The sequence below is a fragment of the Chiloscyllium plagiosum genome, chromosome 22 (assembly GCF_004010195.1).
Source record: "Chiloscyllium plagiosum isolate BGI_BamShark_2017 chromosome 22, ASM401019v2, whole genome shotgun sequence".
Lineage (NCBI taxonomy): Eukaryota > Metazoa > Chordata > Chondrichthyes > Orectolobiformes > Hemiscylliidae > Chiloscyllium > Chiloscyllium plagiosum.
The window spans coordinates 12,717,243-12,744,559 of NC_057731.1; the positions used below are offsets into that span (position 1 = coordinate 12,717,243).

Below are 27,317 nucleotides of genomic sequence, written 5' to 3' on the forward strand. Positions count from 1 at the left end.
AGCGCCGATACAGTCATCGATGTAGCGGAGGAAAAGGTGGGGGGTGGTGCCAGTGTAGCTGCGGAAGATGGACTGTTCCACATATCCTACAAAGAGACAGGCATAGCTGGGGCCCATGCGGGTGCCCATGGCTACTCCTTTGGTTTGGAGGAAGTGGGAGGTTTGGAAAGAGAAGTTGTTCAGAGTGAGGACCAGTTCAGTCAGTTGAAGGAGGGTGTCAGTGGAAGGGCACTGGTTGGTACGGCAGGAAAGGAAGAAGCGGAGGGCTTTGAGGCCATCGTGATGGGGGATGGAGGTGTACAGAGACTGGATGTCCATGGTGAAGATAAGACATTGGGGTCCAGGGAAGCGAAAATCATGGAGGAGGTGGAGGGCGTGGGTGGTGTCCCGAACGTCGGTGGATAGTTCTTGGACTAAGGGGGACAGGACCGTGTCGAGGTATGCAGAGATGAGTTCAGTGGGCAGGAGCAGGCTGAGACAATGGGTCGGCCGGGGCAGTCAGGTTTGTGGATTTTGGGCAGGAGGTAGAAACGGGCGGTGCGGGGTTGTGGGCCTGTGAAGTTGGAGGTGGTGGATGGGAGATCCCCTGAGGTGATGAGGTTATGGATGGACTGGGAGATGATGGTTTGGTGGTGGGAGGTGGGGTCATGGTCAAGGGGGCAGTAGGAGGAGGTGTCCGCGAGCTGGCGTTTAGCCTCAGCGGTGTAAAGGTCGGTGCGCCAAACTACTACCGCGCCTCCCTTGTCTGCTGGTTTGATAGTGAGGTTGGAGGGAGTGGAGGGCTGCACGTTCCGAGGGTGAGAGGTTGGAGTGGGTGAGACAGGTTGAGGCGGTTAATGTCGCGGCGGCAGTTGGCTATGAAGAGATTGAGGGCGGGTAAGAGGCCAGCCCGGGGTGTCCAGGTGGATGGGGTGTGTTGGAGGCGGGAGAAGGGGTCGTCAGAGGGTGGGCGAGAATCTAGGTTGAAGAAGTAGGCACGGAGGCGAAGGCGGCGGAAGAATTGTTCGATATCACGCCGCGTGTTGAACTCGTTGATCCGAGAGCTTAGGGGGTTGAAGGTGAGGCCTCTGACCTTTCATCCTCAGAGAGGGGTAGTTCTGGAGGGATGGTGAAAATACGGCAGGGCTGGGAGCTAGGACCTGGTGTGGGGCTGGAGCTGGGAGTGGGGGCGGGGTTAGGTGTGGGGGTGGGAATCGGGGCGGGGAGGGAGATCGGGGCGAGGGTGGAATTCAGCGTGTGAACCCCATTGTAATGAGAGAAGCAACCTTTTCAGACAGTGAGAGGTTTGGGCTTGGATTCTACTGCTTGGACATGAAGTTGAGGCCACGTTCAGTTAAAGGCATTCAAGTGGGCATTAGATAATTGCTTCTATTCAAATGATGTTCAATGTGATGAGGCAGAGACAGGGGAATGACATGCAAACAAAATGCTCATTGTGCTAACACAATGCAAACATGCTAACCTAAATTTATTAATCAAACCATCCCACACAAAGAGACTCTCATTACCAATGTGTATGAGCTTAGTGGAGAAAGTGAGGACTGCAGATGCTGGAGATCAGAGCTGAAAATGTGTTGCTGGAAAAGCGCGGCAGGTCAGGCAGCATCCAGGGAACAGGAGAATCGACGTTTCGGGCATAAGCCTTTCTTCAGGAAACTTAGTGCCATTGTTGCAGATGCCTTTGATCTCGTACTCCTATGTGATGCTATCTCACTGACTGACTGACTGTAGCAAAGCTGCTGTCTTTCACTGGAAGAGACTCCAGCTGGTCTTTGGCCTGAACGACTCTGGCCCTGTTTAGCCCAGGTTTGGATTGCACCACCTTGGCATGGCCCAGCAGCAGCCTGGGCTCACCACTGGGTAACGTCAAGGGCAGAGGCAGGGTTGCTGTGGCTGGAGAGCAAAAGCTGCCATTCTGAATGTACGCACAGAGGAGTTGTGCAGCATGGACTACTTCCCAATCCACTATGACAGACGGAGCCTCGGCAATCCCACGGATTGATTTAGAGTACAAATTGTTGGAATGTTGAAGTCCTTTTGGTATCAGCTGCCACATTGACAACAGCTCGAGCCTGCATGCGAGCAAGCTGGTCCTAGTCTGAATTACCAGTGTCGCCCTTTGACCTTACACTGCCAACCTCCGATCTTACGCTGCTTCATTTTCTGTGCTGTACTGAAAACTGAGACACCGACTGTGGCTTATTGTGACAAATTTTTCCATGTCCCTTATTTCTGTGATAGCTTGTAGCAGTCTCCCAGGTTGAGGGTTTACTAATTTAAACTGCTTTCTCTGCCACTTTGTTTTCATCTCTGCACACCAGAATGTTTCTTACAGGTCTGTACCAGCAGGAAGTTGAATTCTTGTCACAGGCCTTTCACATCCCTCAGTAAGACTTTATCCCCTTATCACTGAGACTCCCACAGACTGCCGCCATCTGTCTGTAATTTTCCTGCAGCCACTGCAACCTTGCTGTGGTCTCTGTTTACACTCATGAGGTATTGGGGTGGGTTCCCACCGGTGGTGTTCCTTCATGGTTTGAATGTGCCCAGTTCCTCTTGTGCATTTTCTGAGTTCCCATTTCTTCCCCATGTCAGTAAGTACTTTTGTTTCTTGTCATACTTTCCTTAATGTCATTGAGTGAATTCTTCCCATTGTTTGCTGCATGTTCTGCCTTGGGGCTTTCTCTTTCTCTTTTTGATTGTGGGATTTCCTGTTCTGCAGTTCAGTGCCGAGATATGTCTCAGAACCTGTCGCTGGCTGGCCTCTGCCACTGCTGACCTTGTTTGTTCCCTACCTCTGGGTTTAGACCATTGGGTTGACTTTCCAGTTCATCATGACTGTGACTGGATATCACTAAGGGCATTTACCTCCCACGTCTGGTTCTGTGTCTGGTTGGCATGTAGTGAGGCCTTGTGGGTAATCAGCACTCCGACTTTATTGAAAAAGAACATATGTTGAAGATCGTAAGAGAGGTCATGTGACCTAATGGTCTTATTGTTCCAGGCTCCTATTCCATGTGATCTCCCATCACTTTGGTTCACCAAATGGAGCTGCTGTCCCTGTGGCCACTCTTTACATTACACACGGTGCCAATGTCTGAGCTGATAGCTGCATTTGTTAATCGGTGGCAATGTTATTTTCATCATCATTATTGTTGCTTTTCAACTGCTGCCTGTGCAAGTAGTAATTAACGGGTTTCTGAAAGGCAGGCAGTGCAATGATTGGAGTGTGCTGAGGGGGAAGGAAGAAGCTTGCAAATACAAAGGATTTAGAGTAATGGGATATGAGGAGGAGGAGGAGGATTAATAATTGCCTTCTGTATGCTTCCACGGATTCAGCCCTGAGAAATAGCCTCACAACCGGATAAGGCCATGTAGCTGTTCCTATCTCCCAGCTTTGTTGGTGTATCTCTCTTCCACTAGGAGAGATGCAAGTGTATCAGTGAGTGTCACTGTCATGGTTGAATAGCTACCAGTGTGTGCCAACTGAGATGTGCATGTAAGGCAATTGAGGATGGACAGAGGTGATTGGTGAATGGGTGATTGAAATGTTGTGCATTGAGCAGTAAGTAAGCCTTGTGATACAGATGGTGGAATAAGGAATTTAATGTGGAATGTACTGATCTTGACAGATTATTGAACGTTGGATCCAGATTCTCAAGTTTGTCTCTTGGCATTGTCCTCCATTCTTCAAAGGGCTTTGTATTGTTTGCCCCCTTTACCCCACCACCCCACACCTTCTCCATACCCTCCCTCTGGGAGTTCCAGCTGGTGGGGCATCAGCCAGAGGAAGGAGGGAGGAGGTGGCAGCAGCGAGGTTGGGGGAAGGAGGTGAGGAGATTGATGTAAGGAACAGAGAACGAGGTTGTAACTGGCCATTGCTGTGGAGAAGGGGGCTGCAAAAGCTGTGAGGAGTGCTAAAGGACACTACAGGAGGGGAATTTGGGGAAGAGGGGAGAGAGGCTAGAAAGGTGAGAGAACACTTAATCAAAATGTAGTCCTCCAGAAAATCTGAAGATAAGCACTGAAAAAATAAAAATAATTTTGACCCTTGTTTCTAATCACTCAAAGTTTTGCTTGTGCCAGTTAGTGTGACAGAACAAATTACTGCATGTTGCCTCTCTCTGTGTCTGTCTCTCTGTGTGTCTCTCTGCGCCTCTCTGTCTGTGTGTCTGTGAACTGTGCATATTCTGAATGAAGTAGCACTTCCATTAAAGGAATACTAAATGCTCATGTGGCAACCTTCCATAGCACAATCAGGGACCTGGTAATTGCAAAATACAACTAAAATGTACATCCAAAGGTATTGACTAATAAATAAAACAAATTCCATATCTTATATTCTTTAAATTGCTCAAATGAGACCACAGTTTAGTTTATTTAATCTGTCTTTCCACATCCAATGTTAGTTACCAAATCAACATTCCAGTATTTGCATTACAGAAATTGTTGTAGAAACTCAGCAGGTCGAGCAGCATCTGTGGAAAGAAACCAGAGTTAATGTTTCGGGGCCAGTGACCCTTCAAAACTTCTTAAGTTGAGTGAAGTTGGGTAATTGTCCATTATCCATATGGGGTTGTAGGCATTTCATTCTGTTAAAGAGAGGCATTTGGATATGCAGCGTGAGGGGTACTGGGCCTCAGCGAACACAGGGAACAATGGGTACCTCAAGACACAATTAATTCTCTTGCAGTTCCTGGAACGGTATCTGTTGTCCACACGCCTACAGTGACGTATTGTGGAATGTCTTTGAGTTAATTGTGCCAAAAATCAAAAGCCTTTTGCTTTTAATAAAGCACTTTTGACCCAGCAAGAGATCTTCTGAACTGTGGACCATTGCAATTACTTCCTTTAATAACAGTATATGCTTTGGCAGTCTCCCAATATTTCATCCAATATTCTTGCACCATATGCTCAAGAGGAAAATTGGATGTACTGGCTTGCAGTTTGCAGTGGTAACAACGATGGGACTATCAGTGTTGCAATTACCACTGAGGCTGAAAGCAGTGACAGGAATTCTGATATCTCTCTTATTGACAAGGTCATTCACTAATGCAGTAAAAACTCTAGAAGAGTTGCGTCAATTAAATGAGATGTAACTAAGTTGATAACTGCAAGCTAAGTTGACAGTCACTGTGAAACCTCCTCACTGGCCCTGAAAAATTAATTTTGTATTGTGTTTTTTTTTGTATAATGATAAAATATTGCACATATGTCTGAAAATTAAGGTTGTTCTTCTTTTCAAATGTCTATTTGATAGCTTCCATCTTAATACAGTGCTATTTATATTTAACTCTCTAAAGTGCCTTCAGCTCCTTGGCTTGCTGTGTGAATACTTCAGTTTGAATGGTGCTCATGCAGTGCAACCAATTCATTTTCCTGATTCGTTGCCTGGTTTGAACGGTCAGTGAGAAAGATGTGAATTCCTAATACAGAGATGGCTAGGTCTTTGTGAACTGCGAGGTCAGCTTGTTGATCGTTTGTTGGCCTCAGTCTGTGTGCTGTAAGATTGGGTGAAGTCTGTAAACTATTTCACTCCCTTCAGGTAAGAAAACGAAAACCAACTGTACCACAACCCATGACACAGTATGCAGTTGTTTGGAAAATTTCTTCAGCACAACCAATGGAAACGAATGCCGCAAGTGTGCAGAGTAAGTAAGAAAAATGACAAACTTTGATTTTATTTACATGCCAAGTATTGGATCAACAGGGCAGGTTGTCGCCAATCCATTTAGTTGCAATGAGAGCACTCTCGCCTCTTGACTCAGATGATTGCAGTATTGAATCCTGTTTCAGAGTTTGAGCATGTATTCAATTGTTCTAGTGAAAGATTGCTGTATCTTAAGTAACAAAATATTTGGGTCTTTTGTGCAACTCCAATCTGAAATGCTCCACCACTAGTGACAATGCGCAGGCAGTAATTTCTGAAATTCCCTTTCTATACATCTCCTCTTCAGTTTTTCTTTCACCCTTTTCGGATGCTTCTTACAACTTGACCTTTTTGACCAGTACAAATAGCTCATTATTTAGTTTGATGATAAATCTTGCCTGCTGATACAGTGCTTGGAACAGTTTATTAGGTTAAATGCAACTTGCTGTTTGATGTATGCTGGATGTAAAATATTGCAAGTAGCTTTTTGTGAAGATGGGCTGGGGAGTTTACCTCTGAATTCTAACAATAGGATTAGGTTAAATCCTCAATTATTGCTGGACAATTGCTAATGCTGTTTTGGTTAACTTGGTATACAGCTGTTGACAGTTATGGGTGCCCACTAAACATATTTCAAAAGTAATTAGTTAGTTGGCTCTTAAGTTCTGTGAGAAATCTTCAGGACATGAAAAGCTGCTTTGTGTAAGTGTCATGGAATAACTGCCAGTGAAAGGGTCTGTTTCCATGCTGTACATCTCTGACTATGACTCTGTAAGAGGTCATTTGATTTTCAGCGTGTGATTCTGTATCAAATCGAAGAGGTGTAGATAGTATGACACACGCCAAGGTGTGAGCTGATTTGTGTGCCTCACCTGGTGCACCATTCTCATATTTTTATACATGAATCTGTAGAGAAGCATAGGAGCAATTGAGTAAACTGCAAGGCTTAAAATATTGATTATGCTTATCATAATCGAGGCAGGTTTTGTGATTAAATCACTTTGCTAACTCTTGTGTGTGTTAAAGGAAAGAACTTGCAGTTTTATTTTATTCTTTCATGGAACCTGGCAAAGTCAGTATTTGGTGGTCGTTCCTTGAACTGAGTTGCTGGTTTAGCCACTTCAGAGAAACGTTAAGAACCAATTGGAATTGCATGTAGGCCAGACTGTAAGGACAGCAGATTTCCTTTCCAAAATGACCTTAGTGAGCCAGATGGATTGTTAAAACAAACAATGATGATTGTCATGGTCACCATTGCAGATCTGTTAAATTTTTAAATATCCACTACCTACTGTTTTGGAATTTGAATCCATGTCCCGTGGCGATAGCTTGGGCCTCTGAGTTTGGTGACATTACCATCTTGTGTTAAAGTCAAAAAGTGCGGCATTGGAAAAGCACAGCAGGTCAGGAATGCCTGATGAAGGGCTTATATCCGAAATGTCGATTCCTCCTGCACCTCGGATGCTGCCTGACCAGCTGTGCTTTTCCAGCAGCACACTTTTCGACTCTGATCTCCAGCATCTGCAGTCCTCATTTTCTCCATGCTATGTTAAACTCCGGGCACTGTATATAGACATTCACCGATGCTTTTCCTGATCACAGCACATTCAAAAGCACTTCACAGCCAATTTGAAGTCATTCATTGTACTTCACCATGAATTTGTAAACAATCACTATTGTATGTTTTAAATTTGAGAGCCAGTCTATGAACAGCAAGCTCCCACAAATAGCAATGTGATAATGGTTAGGTAGTTTGTTTTAGTGATGTTCAATGTGGATAAATGTCAGCCAGACCAACAGGAATTACTTCCCTGTTCTTCTTCACAATAGTACAGCAAGCTTTCTTGCATCCAGCTGAGTGGATAGGTTGGACCTTGGTTTTTTTCAACAGATGACAGTTCAGATGGTGCAGCTCTGGTTCAGCAGTGGGGTGGAATATCGACCTGGATTCTGTGCTCAAACCTCTGCAGTGGTCAATTGAATACTCCACTTTCTGACATAGATGAATGTGCTACTATTGGGTCTGGAAGGACACAGTTTTTCTGTTCGTCTACATATTCAAACACCTCATTAAAGTGATGCTCAAAGCTGTCAGTGTCTCCATTAGATTGCTCAGCTACATTTTGTAATCTTTAGCTTTAAACAGATTAGGAGCATGGGCAGGAACAAATGCATACTTTGAAGAAATAAAAAGCAATTCTAAGTTTTGGCACTGTGACAAACTGAAATTCCACTGTCTCCTCAGGATACCTTTCAGATAGCACTGGCCAGAATGTGACAATGCTGTTGAGCATTGTCTTCTGAAATTGTCTTCCCAATGAGGAAGCTTGTGCTGGGGAGAGTAGTGTATATCACCTGAGGCTTCAGCTCCATTATCAATAGGGTCTGGCAGGAATGCCTGAAACCAAATTCAGCTGGAGAATGGCCAATGGTTATATGTTCATTCAGTGATAATTGGGAGTTGGTTAGCCCAGTTGGCTGGATGGTTGCTTTGCAAAGCAGAATGATGCCAACAGCATCAATTCCCTACTGGCTGAGGTTACCATGCAGGTCCTGTCTTCTCAACCTCCCCTCTCGCCTGAGAGTCTCAGATTAAACTCTCTGCCAGTCATGTCTCTCTCAGTCCTATCAGACTATGGTGATTTTACTAATTTCATGAGAGTTGGGTGTGTTTATGGGGATGGGGGGGGGGGGGGGGGGGGGGAGCAGATGTTTGAGCTGGGCTAAAACTCTGAACAGAGAAATAAATGCCTGGACTGTGTTTAACCAACCTTTAGACTCTGTGGTTGTTCATTCAGGTTCCTGGAATCCAAGGATTTTGACCATTGCAGTGTATTCTGCAGCGGGTTCAAGCTTCTGCATAACGCTGCCCATAACTTCACCAGTTGGCTGCCCATATTAGGAAATGACAGGTTCTGATAACTAACCAGTTACTGAAGGTTATCTTTAACCAATCTAAGCATCTCAGTGAAGCAAAATAATGATGACGGTGGAGATCTGACTTTAGCAATTTTGGCAGCATCTCGAAAGGAAACCTTCTGAAGTTTCAGAACAGACCAGCTGATTGTTTCCATGAGTACGTGTTCCTGTTTTCTCAGATGAGTACGTGTTCCTGTTTTCTCAGATCAGCTGTTTCCTTACGTCTTTCATTTCCCACCTAAGGTGCAACGCAGAAACTGATGAGGTTGAACAACCCTGTACAGAAACACAGGACACAGTCTGCAGGAAAAAAGGTGCATCTCTTTTTTGCTTTGTTCTTCTTTCTGTTGTGTATAGGAGTAACTTAACAAACTAAAAGGAGCAGTAGTAGTCACCAAACAGTCAGCTTAGAGTCATGGAGATGTACAGCACGGAAACAGACCCTTCGGTCCAACTCGTCTATGCCGACCAGATATCCCAACCTATATAGTCCCACCTGCCAGCACCCGGCCCATTTCCCTCCAAACTCTTTCTATTCGTGTACCCATCCAGATGCCTTTTAAATGTTGTAATTGTACCAGCCCCTGCCACTTCTTCTGGCAGCCCATTCCACACATGCACCACTCTCTGTGTGAAAACATTGCCCTTTAGGTCTCTTTTATATCTTTTCCCTCTCACCCTAAACCTATGCCCTCTGGTACTGGACTCGCCCACCCCAGGAAAAAGACTTTGTCTATTTACCCTATCCATGCCCCTCATGATTTTATAAACATCTATCAGGTAACCCCTCAGCCTCCAACGCTACAGGGAAAACAGCCCCAGCCTATTCAACCTCCCCCATAGTTCAAATCCTCCAACCCTGGCAACATCCTTGTAAATCTTTTCTGTACCTTTTCAAGTTTCACAACATCCTTCCAATAGGAAGGAGACCAGAATTGCATGCAATATTCCAACAGTGGCTTAACCAATGTCCTGTCCAGCCACAACATGACCTCCCAACTCCTGTACTCAATACTCTAACCAATAAAGGAAAGCATACCAAATGCCTTCTTCACTATCCTATTCACCTGCAACTCTACTTTCAAGGAGTTATGAACCTGCACTCCAAGGTCTCTTTGTTCAGCACCACTCCCAAGGACCTTACCATTGAGTGTATAGGTCCTGCTAAGATATGCTTTCCCAAAATGCAGCACCTCACATGTATCTAGATTAAACTCCATCTGCCACTCCTCAGCCCATTGGCTCATCTGGGCCAGATCCCGTTGTAATCTGAAGTAACCTCCTTTGCTATCCACAACATTTCCAAATTTGGTGTCATCTGCAAACTTACTAACTGTACCTCTTATGCACACATCCAAATCATTTATGTAAATGATGAAAAGTAGTGGACCCAGCACCAAACCTCATGGCACACCACTGGTCACTGGCCTCCAGTCTGAAAAACAACCCTCTACCACCACCCTCTGTCTTCTACCTTTGAGCCAGTTCTGTATCCAAATGGCTAGTTCTCCCTGTATTCCATGAGGTCTAACCTTGCTAACCAGTCTTCCGTGGGGAATTTTGTTGAACCCTTTACTGAAGTCCATGTAGGTCATGTCTATCACTCTGCCGTCATCAATGCTGTTTGTTAGTTCACAAACTCAATCAAATTTGTGAGACATGATTTCCCACGCACAAAGCCATGTTGACTATCCCTAATCAGTCTTTGCTTTTCCAAATACATGTATATCCTGTCCCTCAGGATTCCCTCCAACAACTTGCCCACCACCAACGTTAGGCTCACTGGTCTATAGTTCCTTGGCTTGTCCTTACCATCCTTCTTAAACAGTGGCACCAGGTTAGCCAACCTCCAGTCTTCCAGCAACTCATCTGTGACTATCGATGATACAAATATCTCAGTAAGCGGCCCAGTGATCACTTCCCTAGCTTCCCACAGAGTTCTAGGGTACACCTGATCAGGTCCTGGGGATTTATCCACTTTAATGTGTTTCACGACATCCAGCACTTCCTCCTCTGTCATATGGCCATTTTTTCAAGATGTCGCCATCAATGCCCCTACATTCTATGTCTTCCATATCCTTTTCCACAGTAAACACAGTAAATACTCGTTCAGTACCTCCCCCATCTCCTGGGGCTCCACACAAAGGCCGCCTTGTTGATCTTTGAGGATCTCTCTATTCTCTCCCTAGTTACCCATTTGTGCTTAATGTATTTGTAAAAACCCTTTGGATTCTCCTTAACTCTATTTGCCAAAGCTATCTCATGTTCCCGTTTTGCCCTCCTGATTTCCCTCTTAAGTATACTCCTACTTCCTTTATACTCTTCGAAGGATTCACTCAATCTATCTTTGTCTATATCTGACATATGCTTCCTTATTTTTCTTAACCAAAGCCTCAATTTCTCTCGTCATCCAGCTTTCCCTACACCCTAATAGGAATGTACTGTCTCTGCACTCTTGTTATCTCATTTCTGAAGGCTTCCCATTTTCCAGCTGTCCCTTTGCCTGCAAGGATCTCTCCCCAATCAACCTTTGAAAGTTCTTGCCTAATACCGTCAAAATTGGCCTTTCTCCAATTTAGAACTTCAACTTTTCGATCTGGTCTATCCTTTTCCATCACTATTTTAAAACTAATAAAATTATGGTCACTGGCCCCAAAGTGCTCCCCCACTGACACCTCAGTCACCTGCCCTGCCTTATTTCCCAAGAGTTGGTCAAGCTTTGCACCTTCTCTAGTAGGTACATCCACATACTGAATCAGAAAACTTTCTTGTACACACTTAACAAATTCCTCTCCATCTAAACCCTTAACACTATGGACATCCCAGTCTATGTTTGGACAGTTAAAATCCCTTACCATAACCACCCTATTAGTCTTACAGATAACTTAGATCTCCTTACAAATTTGTTTCTCAATTTCCCTCTGACTATTAGGGGGTCTATAATATAATCCCAATAATGTGATCATCCCTTTCTTATTTCTCAGTTCCACCCAAATAACTTCGCTGGATGTACTTCTGGGAATATCCTCCCTGTAACGCTAACCCTTATCAAAAATCCTGCTCCCTCTCCTCTCTTGCCTCCCTTTCTATCCTTCCTGGAACATAAAGCTGCCAGTCCTGCCCATCCCTGAGCCATGTTTCTGTAATTGCTATGATATCCCAGTCCCATGTTCCTAACTAGCCCTAAGTTTATCTGCCTGCCCTGTTAGGCCCCTTGCATTGAAATAAATGCACTTTAAATTATCAGTCCTACCTTGTTCTCTACTTTGTCCCTGCCTGCCCTGACTGTTGGGCTCGCTTCTTTCCTCAACTGTACCAGTCTCAGATTGATCTCTTTCCTCACTATGTCCCTGGGTCCCACCCCCCCCCCCCCAACCTTACTAGTTTTAATCCTCCCAAGCAGCTCGCACAAATCCCCCTGCCAGTATATTAGTCCCCTTCCAATTTAGGTCACCTCTACCCCAGAAGAGACTCCAATGATCCAAAAATGTGAATCTTTCTCCCATACACCAGCTCCTCAGCCATGCATTCATCTGCTCTATCCTCCTATTCCTGTCCTCACTAGCTCGTAGCATCGGTAGTAATCCAGATATTACTACTCTCGAGGACCTCCTCTTTAAATTTCTGCCTAACTCTCTGTAATCTCCTCCATTCAGAATCTCAACCTTTTTCCTTCTTATTTGTTGGTTCCAAAGTGGACAATGACCTCTTGCTGCCCCCCCCCCCCTCCCCCCCGTGAGAACATTCTGCACCCTCTCTGAGACATCCTTGATCCTGGCACCAGGGAGGCAACACACCATTCTGATTTTTTTGCTGCTGGCCACAGAAATGTCTGTCTGTGCCTTGGACGAGAGAGTCCCCTAACACAATCGATCTCTTTGAACCTGACGTACTCTTCATTGCATTAGAGCCAGTCTGAATACCAGAAACTTGATGGTGCTACGTTCCCCTGAGAATCCATCTCTCCCTACATTTTCCAAAACAGCATACTTGTTTGAAATGGGGATAGCCACAGAAGTTTCCTGTACTACCTGTTTACCTCTCTTACCTTTCCTGGAGTTAATTCATCTATGTGACTGTATCTGCGACTTTTTCCCCTTCCTATAACTGGCATCCATCACATCCCCTTGCTCTTGTAAATCCCTCATTGCCTCTAACTGTCACTCCAACTGTTCCATTCGATCTGATGGGATTCGCAACCAATGGCATTTATTGCAGATATAATCCTCAGTAACCCGTAAACTTTCCCTAAAATCCCACATCTGACAAGAAATGCATATCACTCTACTAAAGGCCATTTTTGCTTTATTTTTGCAGACCTGGAAAATAGCCCTATCTTATTCCTCTACAAAAGACTGCTCCAGGCTAACTTAATTTTTATGGTTTATGTTTTTAAGTTTAATCAAGAGACCTATCTCAATAAAACATGTAATCAAGAAATAACCCACTCTATTCACTACTGCAGACTTGCAGCAAGGCCCCAAGGCCACACTTAAAACTATTCACTTATCTGTCTCTGTGCTGTGACCTCTCCCAAACAGGTTTCTCCATGATCCGTTGTGAATTTCACTGTTTGTTAATTTTCCCAGAAGCACTCCGGTGTCCAGTGATATAACAAATTCAACAGCAAAGGCAGTAACTGTGCAGGTTCACTGCCATGTCAGTTGGCAGTGTGGGTTTCTCTCTCTCTGTCTCTCTCCTGCACTATCCCTCTCCCTTTTAAAAGTGCTGTTGTTTTGACTTTTTTTTCTCCAAAATTCCTAAACAATGCAACAGCATCTAAAACAGTAATTGATGCTCCTGGAATTCGAGGAAATCACCTCCAACACCAAAATATCTCAAAAAGGAGCAGCCTGTTACAGCCAGAAATATTTCCCATCCTTCATCTTGGATTACCCAGAATCCTTGATGCAGTGTTATGACATTCTAATAATGACAAAGTTAAACAACTTATACTGTCCTATAATGCGTACTAACATATTACTAACTGGCAGTATTCTAATCATAGAATCCCTACAGTGTGGAAGTAAGCCATTTGGCCCATCAAGTCCATACCAACCCTGCAAAGAGCATCCCACCTAGACTCACCCCCATAACCCTGCACTCACATGGCTGACCCACCTCGCCTTCACATTCATGGACACTAAGGGCAATTTAGCATGGCCAATCCTCCCAACTTGTACAGCTTTGGACTGTGGGAGGAAACTGGGTCACCGGCAGGAACTACACGCAGACACAGGGAGAATGTGCAAAGTTTGCACAGATAGTCGCCTGAGGGTGAAATCGAACCTGGTTGCTGGCGCTGTGAGGCAGTAGTGCTAACCACTGAGCCACCATGCTGACCAACAAACTAGAGTGGCTCCTCTATGAAATGTATTGTCTATAGGGAAACAGATTCTTCTCTCTCTTGTTCTCTTGGTACAAAGTGGCAGTGTTGATTGGCTGTCATTCTCAGACCATCATAATCATTTACATTTGTCTGTCTTACAGTTGGCACATCAGTGCATCCTGCTGCCATAGTGATCCCAATTTTCTTAGTACTTGGAGTAATTGCTGGAATTGTTGGATATTTGTGCATGAAAAAGAAATACTGTCGACGTAAGTCAAAAGAAACTTAGACTGTTTTACTCTTCTAAGCAATGTCAACTTAAATTTATTATTTTTAATATTGGCCAGTATAATGATTTCAAACAAAATGATTTTGATGCTTCTGGTAAGGAAACAACTGTTGCATTGAACTGTCTGTCAGCAATTAATAACCCATTGCAAAATGCTAATTGTAAAAGTAGACTTTTCTTAAAATATTTCTCTTGTCCTGTAATTTCAACAAATTATTTTATTGTCTGCATTGAAGAAATGATGCTCCCTTTTCACCATCCGGAGAACTGTCCACAGAGTTCCTGTGGACTCTACAGCACAGATATTATCCAGCTTCATGTCCATTCCAGGGTGATATTTCTATGGGAGCAGACAGCTTATATCATGCCTCAACAGATAGAGATAGCCAGGGTTTTCACACAATCAAATTGAAGAACCTCACTGAGACATTCCGAGTCCAAACCAATAGGAAAAACGCCAAAGTATAAATTCTTAATGTATAGAAAACTCAATAGATTTGGCAAGTTCAGAAGGGCTTAAGGCAAAGAGACAAAAGTAGAGACACTCCGGGGGCAAATCAAATTAAAACGTAAAAGCACCAGCCCTAACTTTTTACCCATTTTTGACATTGAGTTATTCAGTAAGTACAATATCTGTCAGATTCACTGGCAGTCTTTCAGAATCATACAATCCCTACAAATCTGGAAGCAGACAATTCAACCCATCAAGTTCACACTGACCTTCTGAAGAGGCAGTAGTGCTAACCACTGAGCCACCATGCTGACCAACAAACTAGAGTGGCTCCTCTACAAAATGTATTGTCTATAGGGAAACAGATTCTTCTCTCTCTTGTCCTCTTGGTACAAAGTGGCAGTGTTGATTGGCTGCCACTCTCAGACCCTCGTAATCATTTACATTTGTCTGTCTTACAGTTGGCACATCAGTGCATCCTGCTGCCCTAGTAATCCCCATAACCATGCATTTCCTATGGCTAATCCACCTTGCCTGGATATATCTGGGCAATATGGGCAATTTCATGGCCAATCCACCTAATCTGCACATCTTTGTGACTGTGGGAGGAAACTCACACAGACATGGGGAGAATGTGAAAACAGACAGTCATCCGCGGCTGGAATCAAACCTGGGTCCCTGGCACTGTGAGGCAGCAGTGTTAACCACTTGAGCTACCATGCCACCCCAAGATGCACAGTCACGCCAGTTTGTGAAGATTGCTACAACAAACTCTGGGAAGGAGCATGCTATCTCTGCCAGCAGCTTCAGGATATTTACAATGAACAGTACGTGTACATATTTCAAAACCTGCTGTCTGATTTGCCCCAAATAATATTGTATATTAATGGCCTTGCCATCATTATTGCCCCACCAACATCATTAAAAAAGTTTATCTAGCTATTACAGATGGTTCTGAGATAATGCGTGATCCGGCAGTGCAATTTGGCTATAGCGCCACTGAGGATTTAAGGAACAGTATTTTCAAGAACGCTTACCTCTGTTCCCAATAGCACGTATCCAGTGGTGATCATTTTGTTCTTCATTCTGCACATGCACCAATGTCAGCCACCAACAGAGTAGCTTTCTATGAGATAGAACATAGAACAGTGCAGCACAGAACAGGCCCTTCAGCCCACGATGTTGTGCCGACCATTGATCCTCATGTATGCACCCTCAAATTTCTGTGACCATATGCATGTCCAGCAGTCTCTTAAAAGTCCCCAATGACCTTGCTTCCACAACTGCTGCTGGCAACGCATTCCATACTCTCACAACTCTCTGTGTAAAGAACCCGCCTCTGACATCCCCTCTATACTTTCCTCCAACCAGCTTAAAACTATGACCCCTCGTGTTAGCCATTTCTGCCCTGGGAAATAGTCTCTGGCTATTGACTCTATCTATGCCTCTCATTATCTTGTATACCTCAATTAGGTCCCCTCTCCTCCTCCTTTTCTCCAATGAGAAAAGTCCGAGCTCAGTCAACCTCTCTTCATAAGATAAGCCCTCCAGTCCAGGCAGCATCCTGGTAGACCTCCTCTGAACCCTCTCCAAAGCATCCACATCTTTCCTATTAACTGGTATACTGTACAGACAGCAAGCTTTCTGAGAGAGATACCATATATACTCGAGTAATAGTCGATCTCATGTAAAAGTGGACCCCCTATTTTTGGCCAAAAATATTGTGGAATTTTCCATATATTTTGAGTAAAAGTTTGCACATTCTCCCCGTGTCTGCGTGGGTTTCCTCCGGGTGCTCCGGTTTCCTCCCACAGTCCAAAGATGTGCAGGCCAGGTGAATTGGCCATGCTAAATTGCCCGTAGTGTTAGGTAAGGGGTAGATGTATGGGTGGGTTGCACTTCGGCGGGGCGATGTGAACTTGTTGGGCCGAAGGGCCTGTTTTCACACTGTAAGTAATCTAATCTAAACATTTGGAAAGAAGATCAAACAAAAAAAAAAGCAATCTGGGACAACCTTTCTCACCATAAAGGAGAAAACCTTGTCCATTCCATAACGTAAAGTTAATTGCTGAATCTGCCTGCGCAGGCAAGGAGTATGCGTTGGCATTTCCTCCCATAGCAGGAAAACAATTGATGAAGAAGGCTATATGTTAGGTCAAATCTTCAATTTGGATGAGACACGTTTATACTGGAATCTACATTTCTAAGAATGTAGGAACCTACATTTCCAAACTTTAAGATGGCAAAGGATCGTATGTCTGTGTTGTTGGGTGCCAGTGCCAGTGGAGGCTTAAAGCTTAAGCCTGTGGTGGTGTACCACTCTGCCAATTAGCAAGCCTTGAAGGGTTACCTTAAGTCTGTTCTTGTTGTCTACTTCAGGTCAAGCAAAAAAGGTTGGATGACAGGGCAAATTATTTCTGACCTTATTGTTGATGCTTTGGAAGATGTTTTTAGACCGTATTGCAGGCAAAAAAGTTTGCATTTCATCGTGGATAATGCACCAAGCCATCCTCCTACCATTGGTGAGCTTTCTGAAAACATCAGAGTGCTATTTCTACCTCCGAACACAGCCTCTCTTATCCAACCCATGTTCCAAGGTGCAATAGCAGCTTTTAAAGCTTATCATTTAAAATGTGCGTTGAAGAGGCTGATTTCAGCTACTGACGGGGATAATAAGGACCATGTTCTTTGAAGAGCTTCAACGTTAAGAATGTTATTGACATTATTGTGGAGGCCTGGAGTGATGTCAGTAAGGACTGCCTGGAAGCAGGTTGGCAGTGGATTTTTTTTTTTCAAGGTTTCAAAGGATGTGAACCATCAGATAAGCTCCCAAAACTCAAAGAGCATTGTGTTGCCCTTGCAAAGCAGGTTAGGTTTGAAGAAGTGGAAAGTGAGGATATTGAGGAGCTGCTTGAGTCCCTCTGTGAATACCTCTCTACCGCTGATCTACAACCGCTTGTCGCTGAGGGGGAAGTGGAAGCTGAAGTTCAGGATGCAGCACCACGAGAGCTTTCCACTTTTCTTATGTCTTCTATCCTGAGGGAAATTGAAAGGCTGTTGCAACTCTTAGAGGACAACGCTTACAGTGCAGAGCACAGCAGGGTAGCAGTTCATTCAAGTCGATATCATCTGGCACTCCATAAACAACTTCTTCACAACACAAGAATTGGGGCATAGCAGCAAGAACTGGATTTCTTTTTTTAAACCAACTCCCAAGAAACACTCAGAAGACAATCAACCACAGCCATCCACTTATGCAACCACAACTGTACCCAAAGGTGGTGGTGATGATGACCTTCTGTCCCTGCATTGACAACATTGAAAAAATATAATGCTTTAAATTTACTTTTGTTTCATTAATAAATATGATTTAAACCTTCATGCAAGTTGTGCTATACTTTGTGTTAGGCTTTTGGGTGATTTTTGAGTGATCATGAGTGATGTTTTTTGCTAATCTATCCCGAAATCCACTTTTCCCATGGGGTTATTTCTATTAAGCGATTTTCTATTAAGTAAGGTTTCGTTGGAATGCAACAATGATGCTATCAGAGAGCTACCTATATCATATTTCTGATTGGGGGAACTTTCTGTGACCATCAGATGATGGTGTTCCCATGTATCTGCTGCCCTTCTCCATCTAGATGGAAGTGGTCCAAAGTGTTTGGAAGGTGCTGTCCAAGGAGTACCTTTGGTGAGACAAAAGCTTGCTTCCTCCATTGGAATAGTGAGCAATCACTGAGATTCTAGTGACAAGTTTGATTCTCTCTATGGGGCAGAGCAAAAGTGACTGCAGTAATGTTATTGCTTTTCAATTCACAGTTAGTTCTCTAATGTTTAACCACATATCAAAGTCTGAAATGCAACTAGAAACTTAGTAAAGATAAAGGCACTGTTATCAAATGGGTTACTCTCACATTGGACAGAGACAACTGGTGGTTACCATAGGTAGACAAGGTGGGACCCTCATGTTAAAATGTCAGATAAGTATGAGAATTGAGCCTACACTGTTAGCATCTGTCTGCATCACAAACTAGCCATTCAACCAACTCCGCTAACTGACTCCCTAGAAATAATATGTCTCCAGCTATTTTCTGAAAACTGCTTTTAAACCACATTAATAACTTGAATGTTGTTATCGTTTAGCCATCACTAATCTTGTAAACTAGTTTCAGATCAGTGCCTAGTCTAATCCTCTGTCATTGCTAAAAGATATATTTTCCTATTTCAGGCAATAAACCACCAAGCTCTCAGGTAAAGACTAATTACATTTTTTTTTGTAAATATGGACATTTTTATACTTATGCAATGTGTAAAATGTAATGCAATGTTGGAATCCTGTTTCAGTGCATGCAACTTTTCAATGAGGTGAAAGCTATTTCTAGATGTAAGCTGTCAGAGTTTTGAGAAGATTTGTAGCTCAGATTGAGGTTCTGAATGTAAGTTTGCTCGCTGAGCTGGAAGGTTTGTTTTCAGACGTTTCATCACCATGCTGGGTAACATCATTAGTGAGCCTCCGGTGAAGCAGTTGTGTTATGTCCTACTTTCTATTTATGTTTAGGTTTCCTTGGGTTGGTGATGTCATTTCTGGTTCTTTTTCTCAGGGGGTGGTAAATGGGGTCCAAATCAATGTGTTTGTTGATAGAGGTCCAGCTGGAATGCCATGTTTCTAGGAATTCTCGAGCATGCCTTTGTTTGGCCTGTCTTAGGATGGATGTGTTGTCTCGATCAAACCAGCGTCTACAGAAAAACAACACACGTGGACCAAGTACTGAGCTACAAAAGCAAATGAACCACCACACCGAGAAACTACAAAGAGCAGAGGAAAAAACACCTGTACAGCATATTCAAAAAGAGCGTGTACCAATGACACAGTCCGCCAGTTTCTCAGTAACAAACTCCAAAAAGCAGACAAAACATGCCCAGAAACTCTAGCCACTCTCCCCTCAATCAAAGACATCTCAGACATGATTGCTAGATTACTCAGACCCCTTGGCATCATGGCAGCCCACAAACCCACCAACACAGTAAAACAGCAGCTAATGAACTTAAAGGACCCTAGACCAACAACGAGCAAAACTAACGTCATTTACAAAATACCGTGCAAGAACTCTGACAAACACTACATTGGACAAACAGGCAGAAAACTAGCCACCAGGACACATGAACATCAACTAGCCACGAAAGACATGACTTATTCTCACTAGCATCCTTACGTACAGATGAGGAAGGACACCACCTTGACTGGGACAGCACATCCATCCTAGGACCAGCCAATCAGAGACACTCATGCAAATTCCTAGAAGCATGGCATTCTGACCGGAACTCTATCAACAAACACATTGATTCAACCCCATTTACCACCATCTGAGAAAAAGAACCGGAAATGACATCACCAACCCAAGGAAACCTAAACACATAAATAGAAAGCAGGACATAACACTAGTACTTCACCGGAGGCTCATTGATGTTACCAAGGACGGTGATGAAACGTCTGAAAACAAATCTTCCAACTTAGTGAGCAAACTTACATCCATAAACTGTCATATTGCCTTCCATGCATATTTTAAAATGGGGGAATTCAGAACTCGCAGTATTTCTACACATCGCAATCCATGATCTTCCTTAATTTACTTGCGACTATATATTACCACTTATTTGTATAGCCCAGAATTTGCAGTGTGCTAAATTGCTTTTGCACAGCGTATGATCCAATTGCTGGTTTTTCATAGAACTGTGAGTGATTCTGTACCCTATTTGCCACATTACACAGTAAAGTTTTGAAATTAAATTTTGAAGTTTCTGACACATTAAGTGTTTTAAATCAATTTGCTGGAGGGTCTTTAATCTCTGAGTCCATGGTTATGGGTTCAAGATCCATGCAGAGACCTGAGCATGAAATCATGTGATTCCTTTACATTTCTGTTAAAATCTAGATCTCTCTTCAGCTAAGTCTGACATGTTTGCTAATTGCTTTATGTTTCTTCTCCACAGATACTGGAGGTGAAAAATGGTAACTATTTGGCGACTCAGATTTCCTCACATGAGCACTTGTCTTATTTGTCATCAGCTGAGCTATTTTCCACGGTTGCAAACTTAGTTAATGTATCTTGATCTTTTTGTTAAAAATCTGAAGTTTTCCTGCAGTTGACATTAATCTCTGGGGCGCTCATTCTGTCACAGGATCATCTTCCTGTTGACAGAATCATAGAGCAAGGAAACAGACCCTTTTGGTCCAACCAGTCCATGCTGACCATAATCCCAAACTAAACTAGTCCCACCTGCCTGTGCTTCACCCATATCCTTCCAAACCTTTCCCATTCGTGAACTTATCCAAACGTCTTTTAAATTTTGTAACTGTACTTGCATTCATCAGTTCCTCTCGAAGTTCATTCCAATCGTGAACCACTCTCAGTGTAAAAAAAAAACCCTCATTTTTAAAAAGGAAATTCTCCTCTCACCTTAAAAATATGCCCCTCAATCTTGAAATCTCCCACCCTAGGGATTTTTGTCTTGCCCTCCCTGCTTTAATACACAATTAAGAATGTTACAGTTAATGTAGATGTCAATATTTAATCCAGTACAACTGCATTCTGTGCCTGTAGCCTATTACATTAGGCAAAGCCTCTGATATGCCTATATCCATTTCACATCTTTCCTTCTTATCCAACTCTCTGCACAAATGTAGGTACATTTTTAGTCCACTTGACCATTACTAACACCCACAAAATTGCAACTTTTCCCTATGACCGATTTTACCTCCATATGAGAAGCTGATATTGACTCTTATTCATGCCCAGAATTAAGATGCAAATTGGAATGCACTCTACCTAAGCACCAAATTGCCAGTGTAAGTTGGCTCACTTGCAGTTGTCAGATTAGTTGTAGTAAGGTGTAAAGTGGAATAGTGATCCAAGCCTTTGGAGAATTGAACCCGGGTCTCTGGCGCTGTGAGGCAGCAGTGCTAACCACTGTGCCACCGTGCCGCCCACACCACCGTGCCGCCCACGGTGTAGTAGTAGTTGTAGTAAGGTGTAAAGTGGAATAGTGATCCAAGCCTTTGGAGATATTATTCTTAGAGCAGGGGTATTGTTTCGCCCAAAAGAAGCTAGATATCAGGTTTCTATTGAACAAGGTATGTTGCAAATTGATAATCAGTAAATCATTATCAGGCCCCTGATAGTCAGTACTGTTATATTCTGTCACATCACAGTTTAGAATATGAGCCCTCTCCATTCACTGGCTTATAATGAGCATTTGTAACGGCCATGGCATTTAATTTTTCTGCATCTTTAATTGTGGACTGAAATGGGGAAAGTACTAAGGATTGTTGGAGGATTCCAACGTATATGGAATCTAAGTGATCTAACACTCACAACCTCCATTTTCACAGCTGCTTCTTTGAGTAGTGGTTAAAGTGAGTTTCCAGATGATCTGGTGTTGAGAGGCTGTGTACAGTTGGAGGCTTGGTTGGTATAAGTAGCTAATTGGCCTGTAAAACTATTGACCAGTTATCAATGACAAAGGCTTATCAACAATTGTGTGATTGGTTTCAAGGAATTTGAAGAGCTTGGAAATGTGAACAAGATACAGAGAAGTCTTCAGATCTCCACCAGATCAGGAGCTTTCTGTTCCTGCAGTAAAACCCAATTTAAATCTGAAGAAAGCCAGTTTATCTTCCCTTCAGTTAATGTATGCTGCAACTTTTAACTGGTAAATCAGAGACCTTTTATACATGAACCGGCCACTCTGTACCTCTTGCAATCCAGCAGAAACATTCAGAGAAGGAGGACTGAGAAGCAATGTTTTAATCAGCATAAGAATCATAAAGACCATGTCAACAGTCCTGTAGCCAGGAAATACTAAACAGCTTTCCTAGTTTTTCCTTCTCTTTATAACGTCCTAATTTATTTTCCTGTCTGCCTCTTTGAGTGTGTGTACAAGGTTAAGTTTTAATTTAGTAGAGTTATATGCTATTGATTCAAAATTGTTTACCTGTAGCTAGAGTCTAATTATTTGAAGTTTAGTTAAGTACAGAAAACTGGTTCTTGATTTCTGTTATCCCTGGTCTTAAAGACTGGTTGGTTGGTTGGTTGGTTGGTTGGTTGGTTTGAGGAGTTTTGCATACTTGAGTAAACCTTTTGTGATGTCTCTGGCAACAATCAATTGCTAGCACAATGTCCCAGTGAGCAGTAACACAGTTAAGTTGTTGTAAAGTAAAATGGGGTTGCTGATGTATTCCTGCCAGCATTCAGCAGGGGTGGTTGGTTAAAAAGATTCCCTTTCTTTCTCAATTAGTTGACAGTGCAAAAAGAATTAATTTGGTGATTATTCTCATACATCTGTCTGATGAGATTGGACAGGTTCTGAAAGGCATTCATAGAAATTGTAGAGATTAGTTACATCTACTAAGGTTGAAATTGGACATTAACTTCTGGAGAGGCATTTTTCTGCAGTAGTAGGCATTAGGTAATGGGAAGCAATGTGCGTTACTTTGTAACTGAAGGTATGTTTGGTGTTTTTAAGAACATTTTTGAAATTTACCTGTTTTATTTTGTGTTTCAGGTAAAGAAATGTCTGAGCAACTGGAGGTAAGGAATAAATTGTAACAATGGTCAAAAGCTACTCATTGAGTAACACCTAGAAATTAGTCAAGCCAATAGTGACCAACGGTCATCTTTCATTATGGCAAGGATGAGCAAGGAGAGATTGTGTTATCAAATCAAAGCAATAGTTTTCAAATGAAAGAGTAAAACAGTGTCAGGTGTTCCAGCACCACCTTCTCAGTGCATCTTGGAATACGCAATAAATATGACCTTCCCAGTTAAATCCACTTGCCAAGAATGTGCACTATTACAATTGAGTATTCCTGGTGAGGAATGCTGTTGACAGGGAGTACTGATCAGGATGTTTACTGATCTGAGGCCTTTCTGTCCAGGCCTCTCAAACAAATGGGTTACAGTCAGAGGCACTGGTCTCACCATTTCCTAATCAGTGCTCCCTTTTGAGCAACACACCCCACTGGGGAGTGCTCAGTCTAGAAAATAGTCTCTTATGTGTATAACCAGTAAATATGTTTTGTGATCAATATTACCACAAACAGGTCTGATAGACCAATGCTTATAATTCATATTAATGTCATCAAAATGCAAGCTACCCCAAAAAATAAACTTATATTTTGGCTGTGGGATGCTGTGAGGGGCTTTCCTATAATTTGCATTCTTTTTCCCCCTACACCAGCAGAATGGACCTGGTACAAGGGATGTACTTTCTCTCTGTAACCACAAGAAGTGCTGGAATTTCCCTCCCTACTCCTATTAGTGGACTGTAACATTTTGTGATATTTGATGCTATTCTGCAAAATGTAATGTGATAGTTTGAGTGGTGAATTATATCTTGAATCTCAGTTGTGCTTGCATAGCTTCATAACCTTGATTTAAAGTTTCAACACTTTGCCTTGTTCTCAGTTATAGTTCTGTCTCACAAGATAACACATAGTCTGATTGTTCTCCTTTTGATTTTTACAGGTACCAGGTACTGTGTGCAGTCCACTGATCTGTGCAGAAACTTTTGCCCTAATTTGGTTCTCCTTCAGTGATATCCTTTATAGCATTTTAAATAATCACACAGAGATATTTAGGTCTGTAAGGGGCCATTGCATGTTATGATGGAAATGAATTATTTTCCATAATTGTGTAGTTACAATGCTGCATTTAGTTCATTTTCTTGGTCCATTTATCTCCTGGCACAGTTTATGCTCAGAAAACAGCATTGATGCTAAACAGTTTCCACAGCGCCAGAGAAGATTTAAAGAAGGTTTAGCATTGCTAATTGTTGCTTTTGAAAGAAAAGATCTGTGCCTAAATGAACAACTAATCAGAGAGCTAAAAGGTTAATAAAAAATTTGCAACTAACACTGCTGCAGCTGCAACAGTACAGGTTTGAATCAGTAGCTTTCAGTTTTACGCAGAGCTAAAGAATGACACAGAATTGGTGCTATTGAAAGTTCCAACCAGTTATATCTGTGCTGCTCCATTCGTGCCATTGTTGGAAAGTGTTCCATGATGTCACAAACCAATGGAACAGTGGTGGCCAGTCTAGAACATTAAAATCTCATTCCTCCAACCCTCTGCAGGAACAATTCAAAATAAATTCTAAATGGTTATATTCCTGATTGCTGAAAATCTGAAGTGAGAACAGGAAGTTCAGCAGGTCTGGCAACATCTGTGGAGAGACAAGCAGAGTTAACTTAAGAACATTTGTGTGTGGGTAGGTCATTGAACTATTCTGTTCAAGTCTGCTCTGCAATTCAATACAATCATGCCATCTTCAAACACTGTCTCCAGACCCATTTATGTCAGTGATATTTAGAAATCTGTCAATCTCAAAGCATACTCAGTGACTCAGCTTCTGCAGTCCTTGGGGGTACAGAGTTCCAAAGATTCACAACCTGCTAGGAAAAGTAAATTTTCTTCATCCATGCCCTGAGTGGCTATTCCTTTATTTTTAAATTGTACTCTCCATTTCATTGCGAACACTTCATCTGAAGGTTTTGATGAAATCATCTCTCTTCCTTTGAGACTCTAGAGAATACAAAAAGCAGAGAACAATATAGCACAGGAACAGGCCCTTCGGCCCTCCAGCCTGCGCTGATACATTTTGCCCCTTCCATACTAAAACTGTCTTCACTTGCAGGATCTGTGTCCTTCTATTACCTTCCATTTTATGTATTCATCCAGGTGCTTCTTGAGTGCTGCTATTGTGTCTGCTTCCACCACTACCTCTGGCAGTGTGTTCCAGACACTCACTACCCTTCGTGTGGAAAAACTTGCCTCGCACATCTTTTTTAACACAGGCCCAATTTGGACTATCTCTCTTCATGGGATAGTCCTACTATACTGGGAACAAGTCTGGTGAACCTCATTGCCTGTCATTATGGGAATAACATCTTTCCTGAGATAAGGAAAACCAAAACTGCAAACAGTGTTGCAGGTGCAGTCTGACCCTAGATGATTGAAGCAAGACGTCACTACTGCACTACTCCTGTATTCAAATCCCCTTCTAATAAAGGATAACATTATCATTCAGTGACTTATTGACAACAATCACCAAGGTTCTTTTGTACATCTACATTTTATAATTGCTTATTATTTAAGAATTAACTCTACATCTATTTCTCCTACTAAAGTGAATAGTCTCACATTTTTCCACATTATATTCCATTTACCATGTTCTTGTCCTCTGACCAAATCCTCTTGAAGTTGCTTTATATCTTTCTCACAGCACACATTCCCACCTTGCTTTGGGGCATTTATAAGCTTGGAGATATTATGTGTGCTTCCCATGTTCAAATCACTTGACTGTAAAAGCAGGAATGTACATCTGAGACTCTGTCAGGCTCTGGTCAGACCATATTTGGAGTATTGCATGCAGTTTTGGGCCTCATATCTCAGGAAGGATGTACTGGCCTTGGAGCGTGTTCAGCGGAGGTTCATGAAAAGCCTAAGATGTAAGGAACGTTTGAGGACTCTGGGTTTATACTTGATGGAGTTTAGAAGGATGACGGGTGTCCTAATTAAAACGTATAGAATACTGAATGGCCTGGACAGAGTAGATGTTGGGAAAGTGTTTCCATTGTTGGGAGAGACTAGGACCCAAGAGCACATCCTTGGAGTAAATGGAAGACCTTTTTGGAACAGAGATAAGGAGAAATGTCTTCAGCCACAGAGTGTTGAATCTATGGAATTCATTGCCACAGAAGGCTTGAGGCCAGGTCATTCAGTCATTTTAAAACCGAGATAGATAGGTTCTTGAGTATCAAGGGGATTAAGGGTTATGGGGAGAAGGGTGTTGAGAAACCTATCATCCGTGATTGAATGGTGGAGCAGACTTGATGTGTGAATGGCCTAATAACTGCACCTATGTCTTATGGTCTTCTCTATGTGATCATTTTGAATAGCTAATCCTTAGTCATTGACTCTTCAATAAGAGGAAATGTTTCTCAAGCCGTGAGATTTAATGCAACATGGATTCTGAAATACCTGCACAGAGGCCAGTATCCCATCACCAAGTCACCTTTTATTTCCACATGGAGAGTCCTTGACACCAATCCAGTTCTCTCAGAGCCAGCTCTCAGATTGAACAGAACTGCTGACAGTCCTGTTTATAGCTAGGAGAAAGTGAGGACTGCAGATGCTGGAGATCAGAGTTGAGAATGTGGTGCTGGAAAAGCACAGCAGGTCAGGCAGTATCCGAGGAGCAGGAGAATTCCTGATTAATTCCTCATGAAGGGCTTATGCCCGAAACGGCAATTCTCCTGCTGCTCAGATGCTGTCTGACCTGCTGTGCTTTTCCAGCACCATAGTATCGACTCCTGTTTTTTTTTATTTTTTATTTTTTTAGCACCCATGGTGTGTGTAGGTGACACTCCTGTTGTTTTTTTTTCTTTATTAACCCCCACACTACCACCTAAGTGTGGTAGTGCTTATATTTTCTCCAGCAGGTGTGAGACACAGTGAAAGACACAAAGTGCACGAATTTTTATTCAATTTCCACCACCAGGAAGATAGGAAAACAGACTCCTGTTTATTTATTTATTTATTTTTATTTTTCTCACTACCACCTAAGTGCGGTAGTGCTTATTTTTTTTTTCCCCAGCACCCATGGTGTGTGTGTGCAGGTG

At 42.7% G+C, this 27,317-nt stretch overlaps 1 protein-coding gene across 3 annotated transcripts in view; it reads left to right on the plus strand.

Moving 5' to 3' along the window:
• The window catches only part of LOC122561061 (tumor necrosis factor receptor superfamily member 6-like), a 65,584-nt gene that overhangs the window by 31,853 nt on the left and 6,414 nt on the right, over window positions 1-27,317 (plus strand). For all 3 annotated transcript variants that reach the window (XM_043712418.1, XM_043712419.1, XM_043712417.1), the window contains exons 4-10: window positions 5,546-5,651; window positions 8,813-8,883; window positions 14,060-14,167; window positions 18,867-18,889; window positions 20,630-20,648; window positions 23,201-23,226; window positions 24,163-24,169. In XM_043712418.1, coding sequence (XP_043568353.1) covers window positions 5,546-5,651; window positions 8,813-8,883; window positions 14,060-14,167; window positions 18,867-18,889; window positions 20,630-20,648; window positions 23,201-23,226; window positions 24,163-24,169 — 360 coding nt within the window. The remainder of the gene's footprint in view (window positions 1-5,545; window positions 5,652-8,812; window positions 8,884-14,059; window positions 14,168-18,866; window positions 18,890-20,629; window positions 20,649-23,200; window positions 23,227-24,162; window positions 24,170-27,317) is intronic.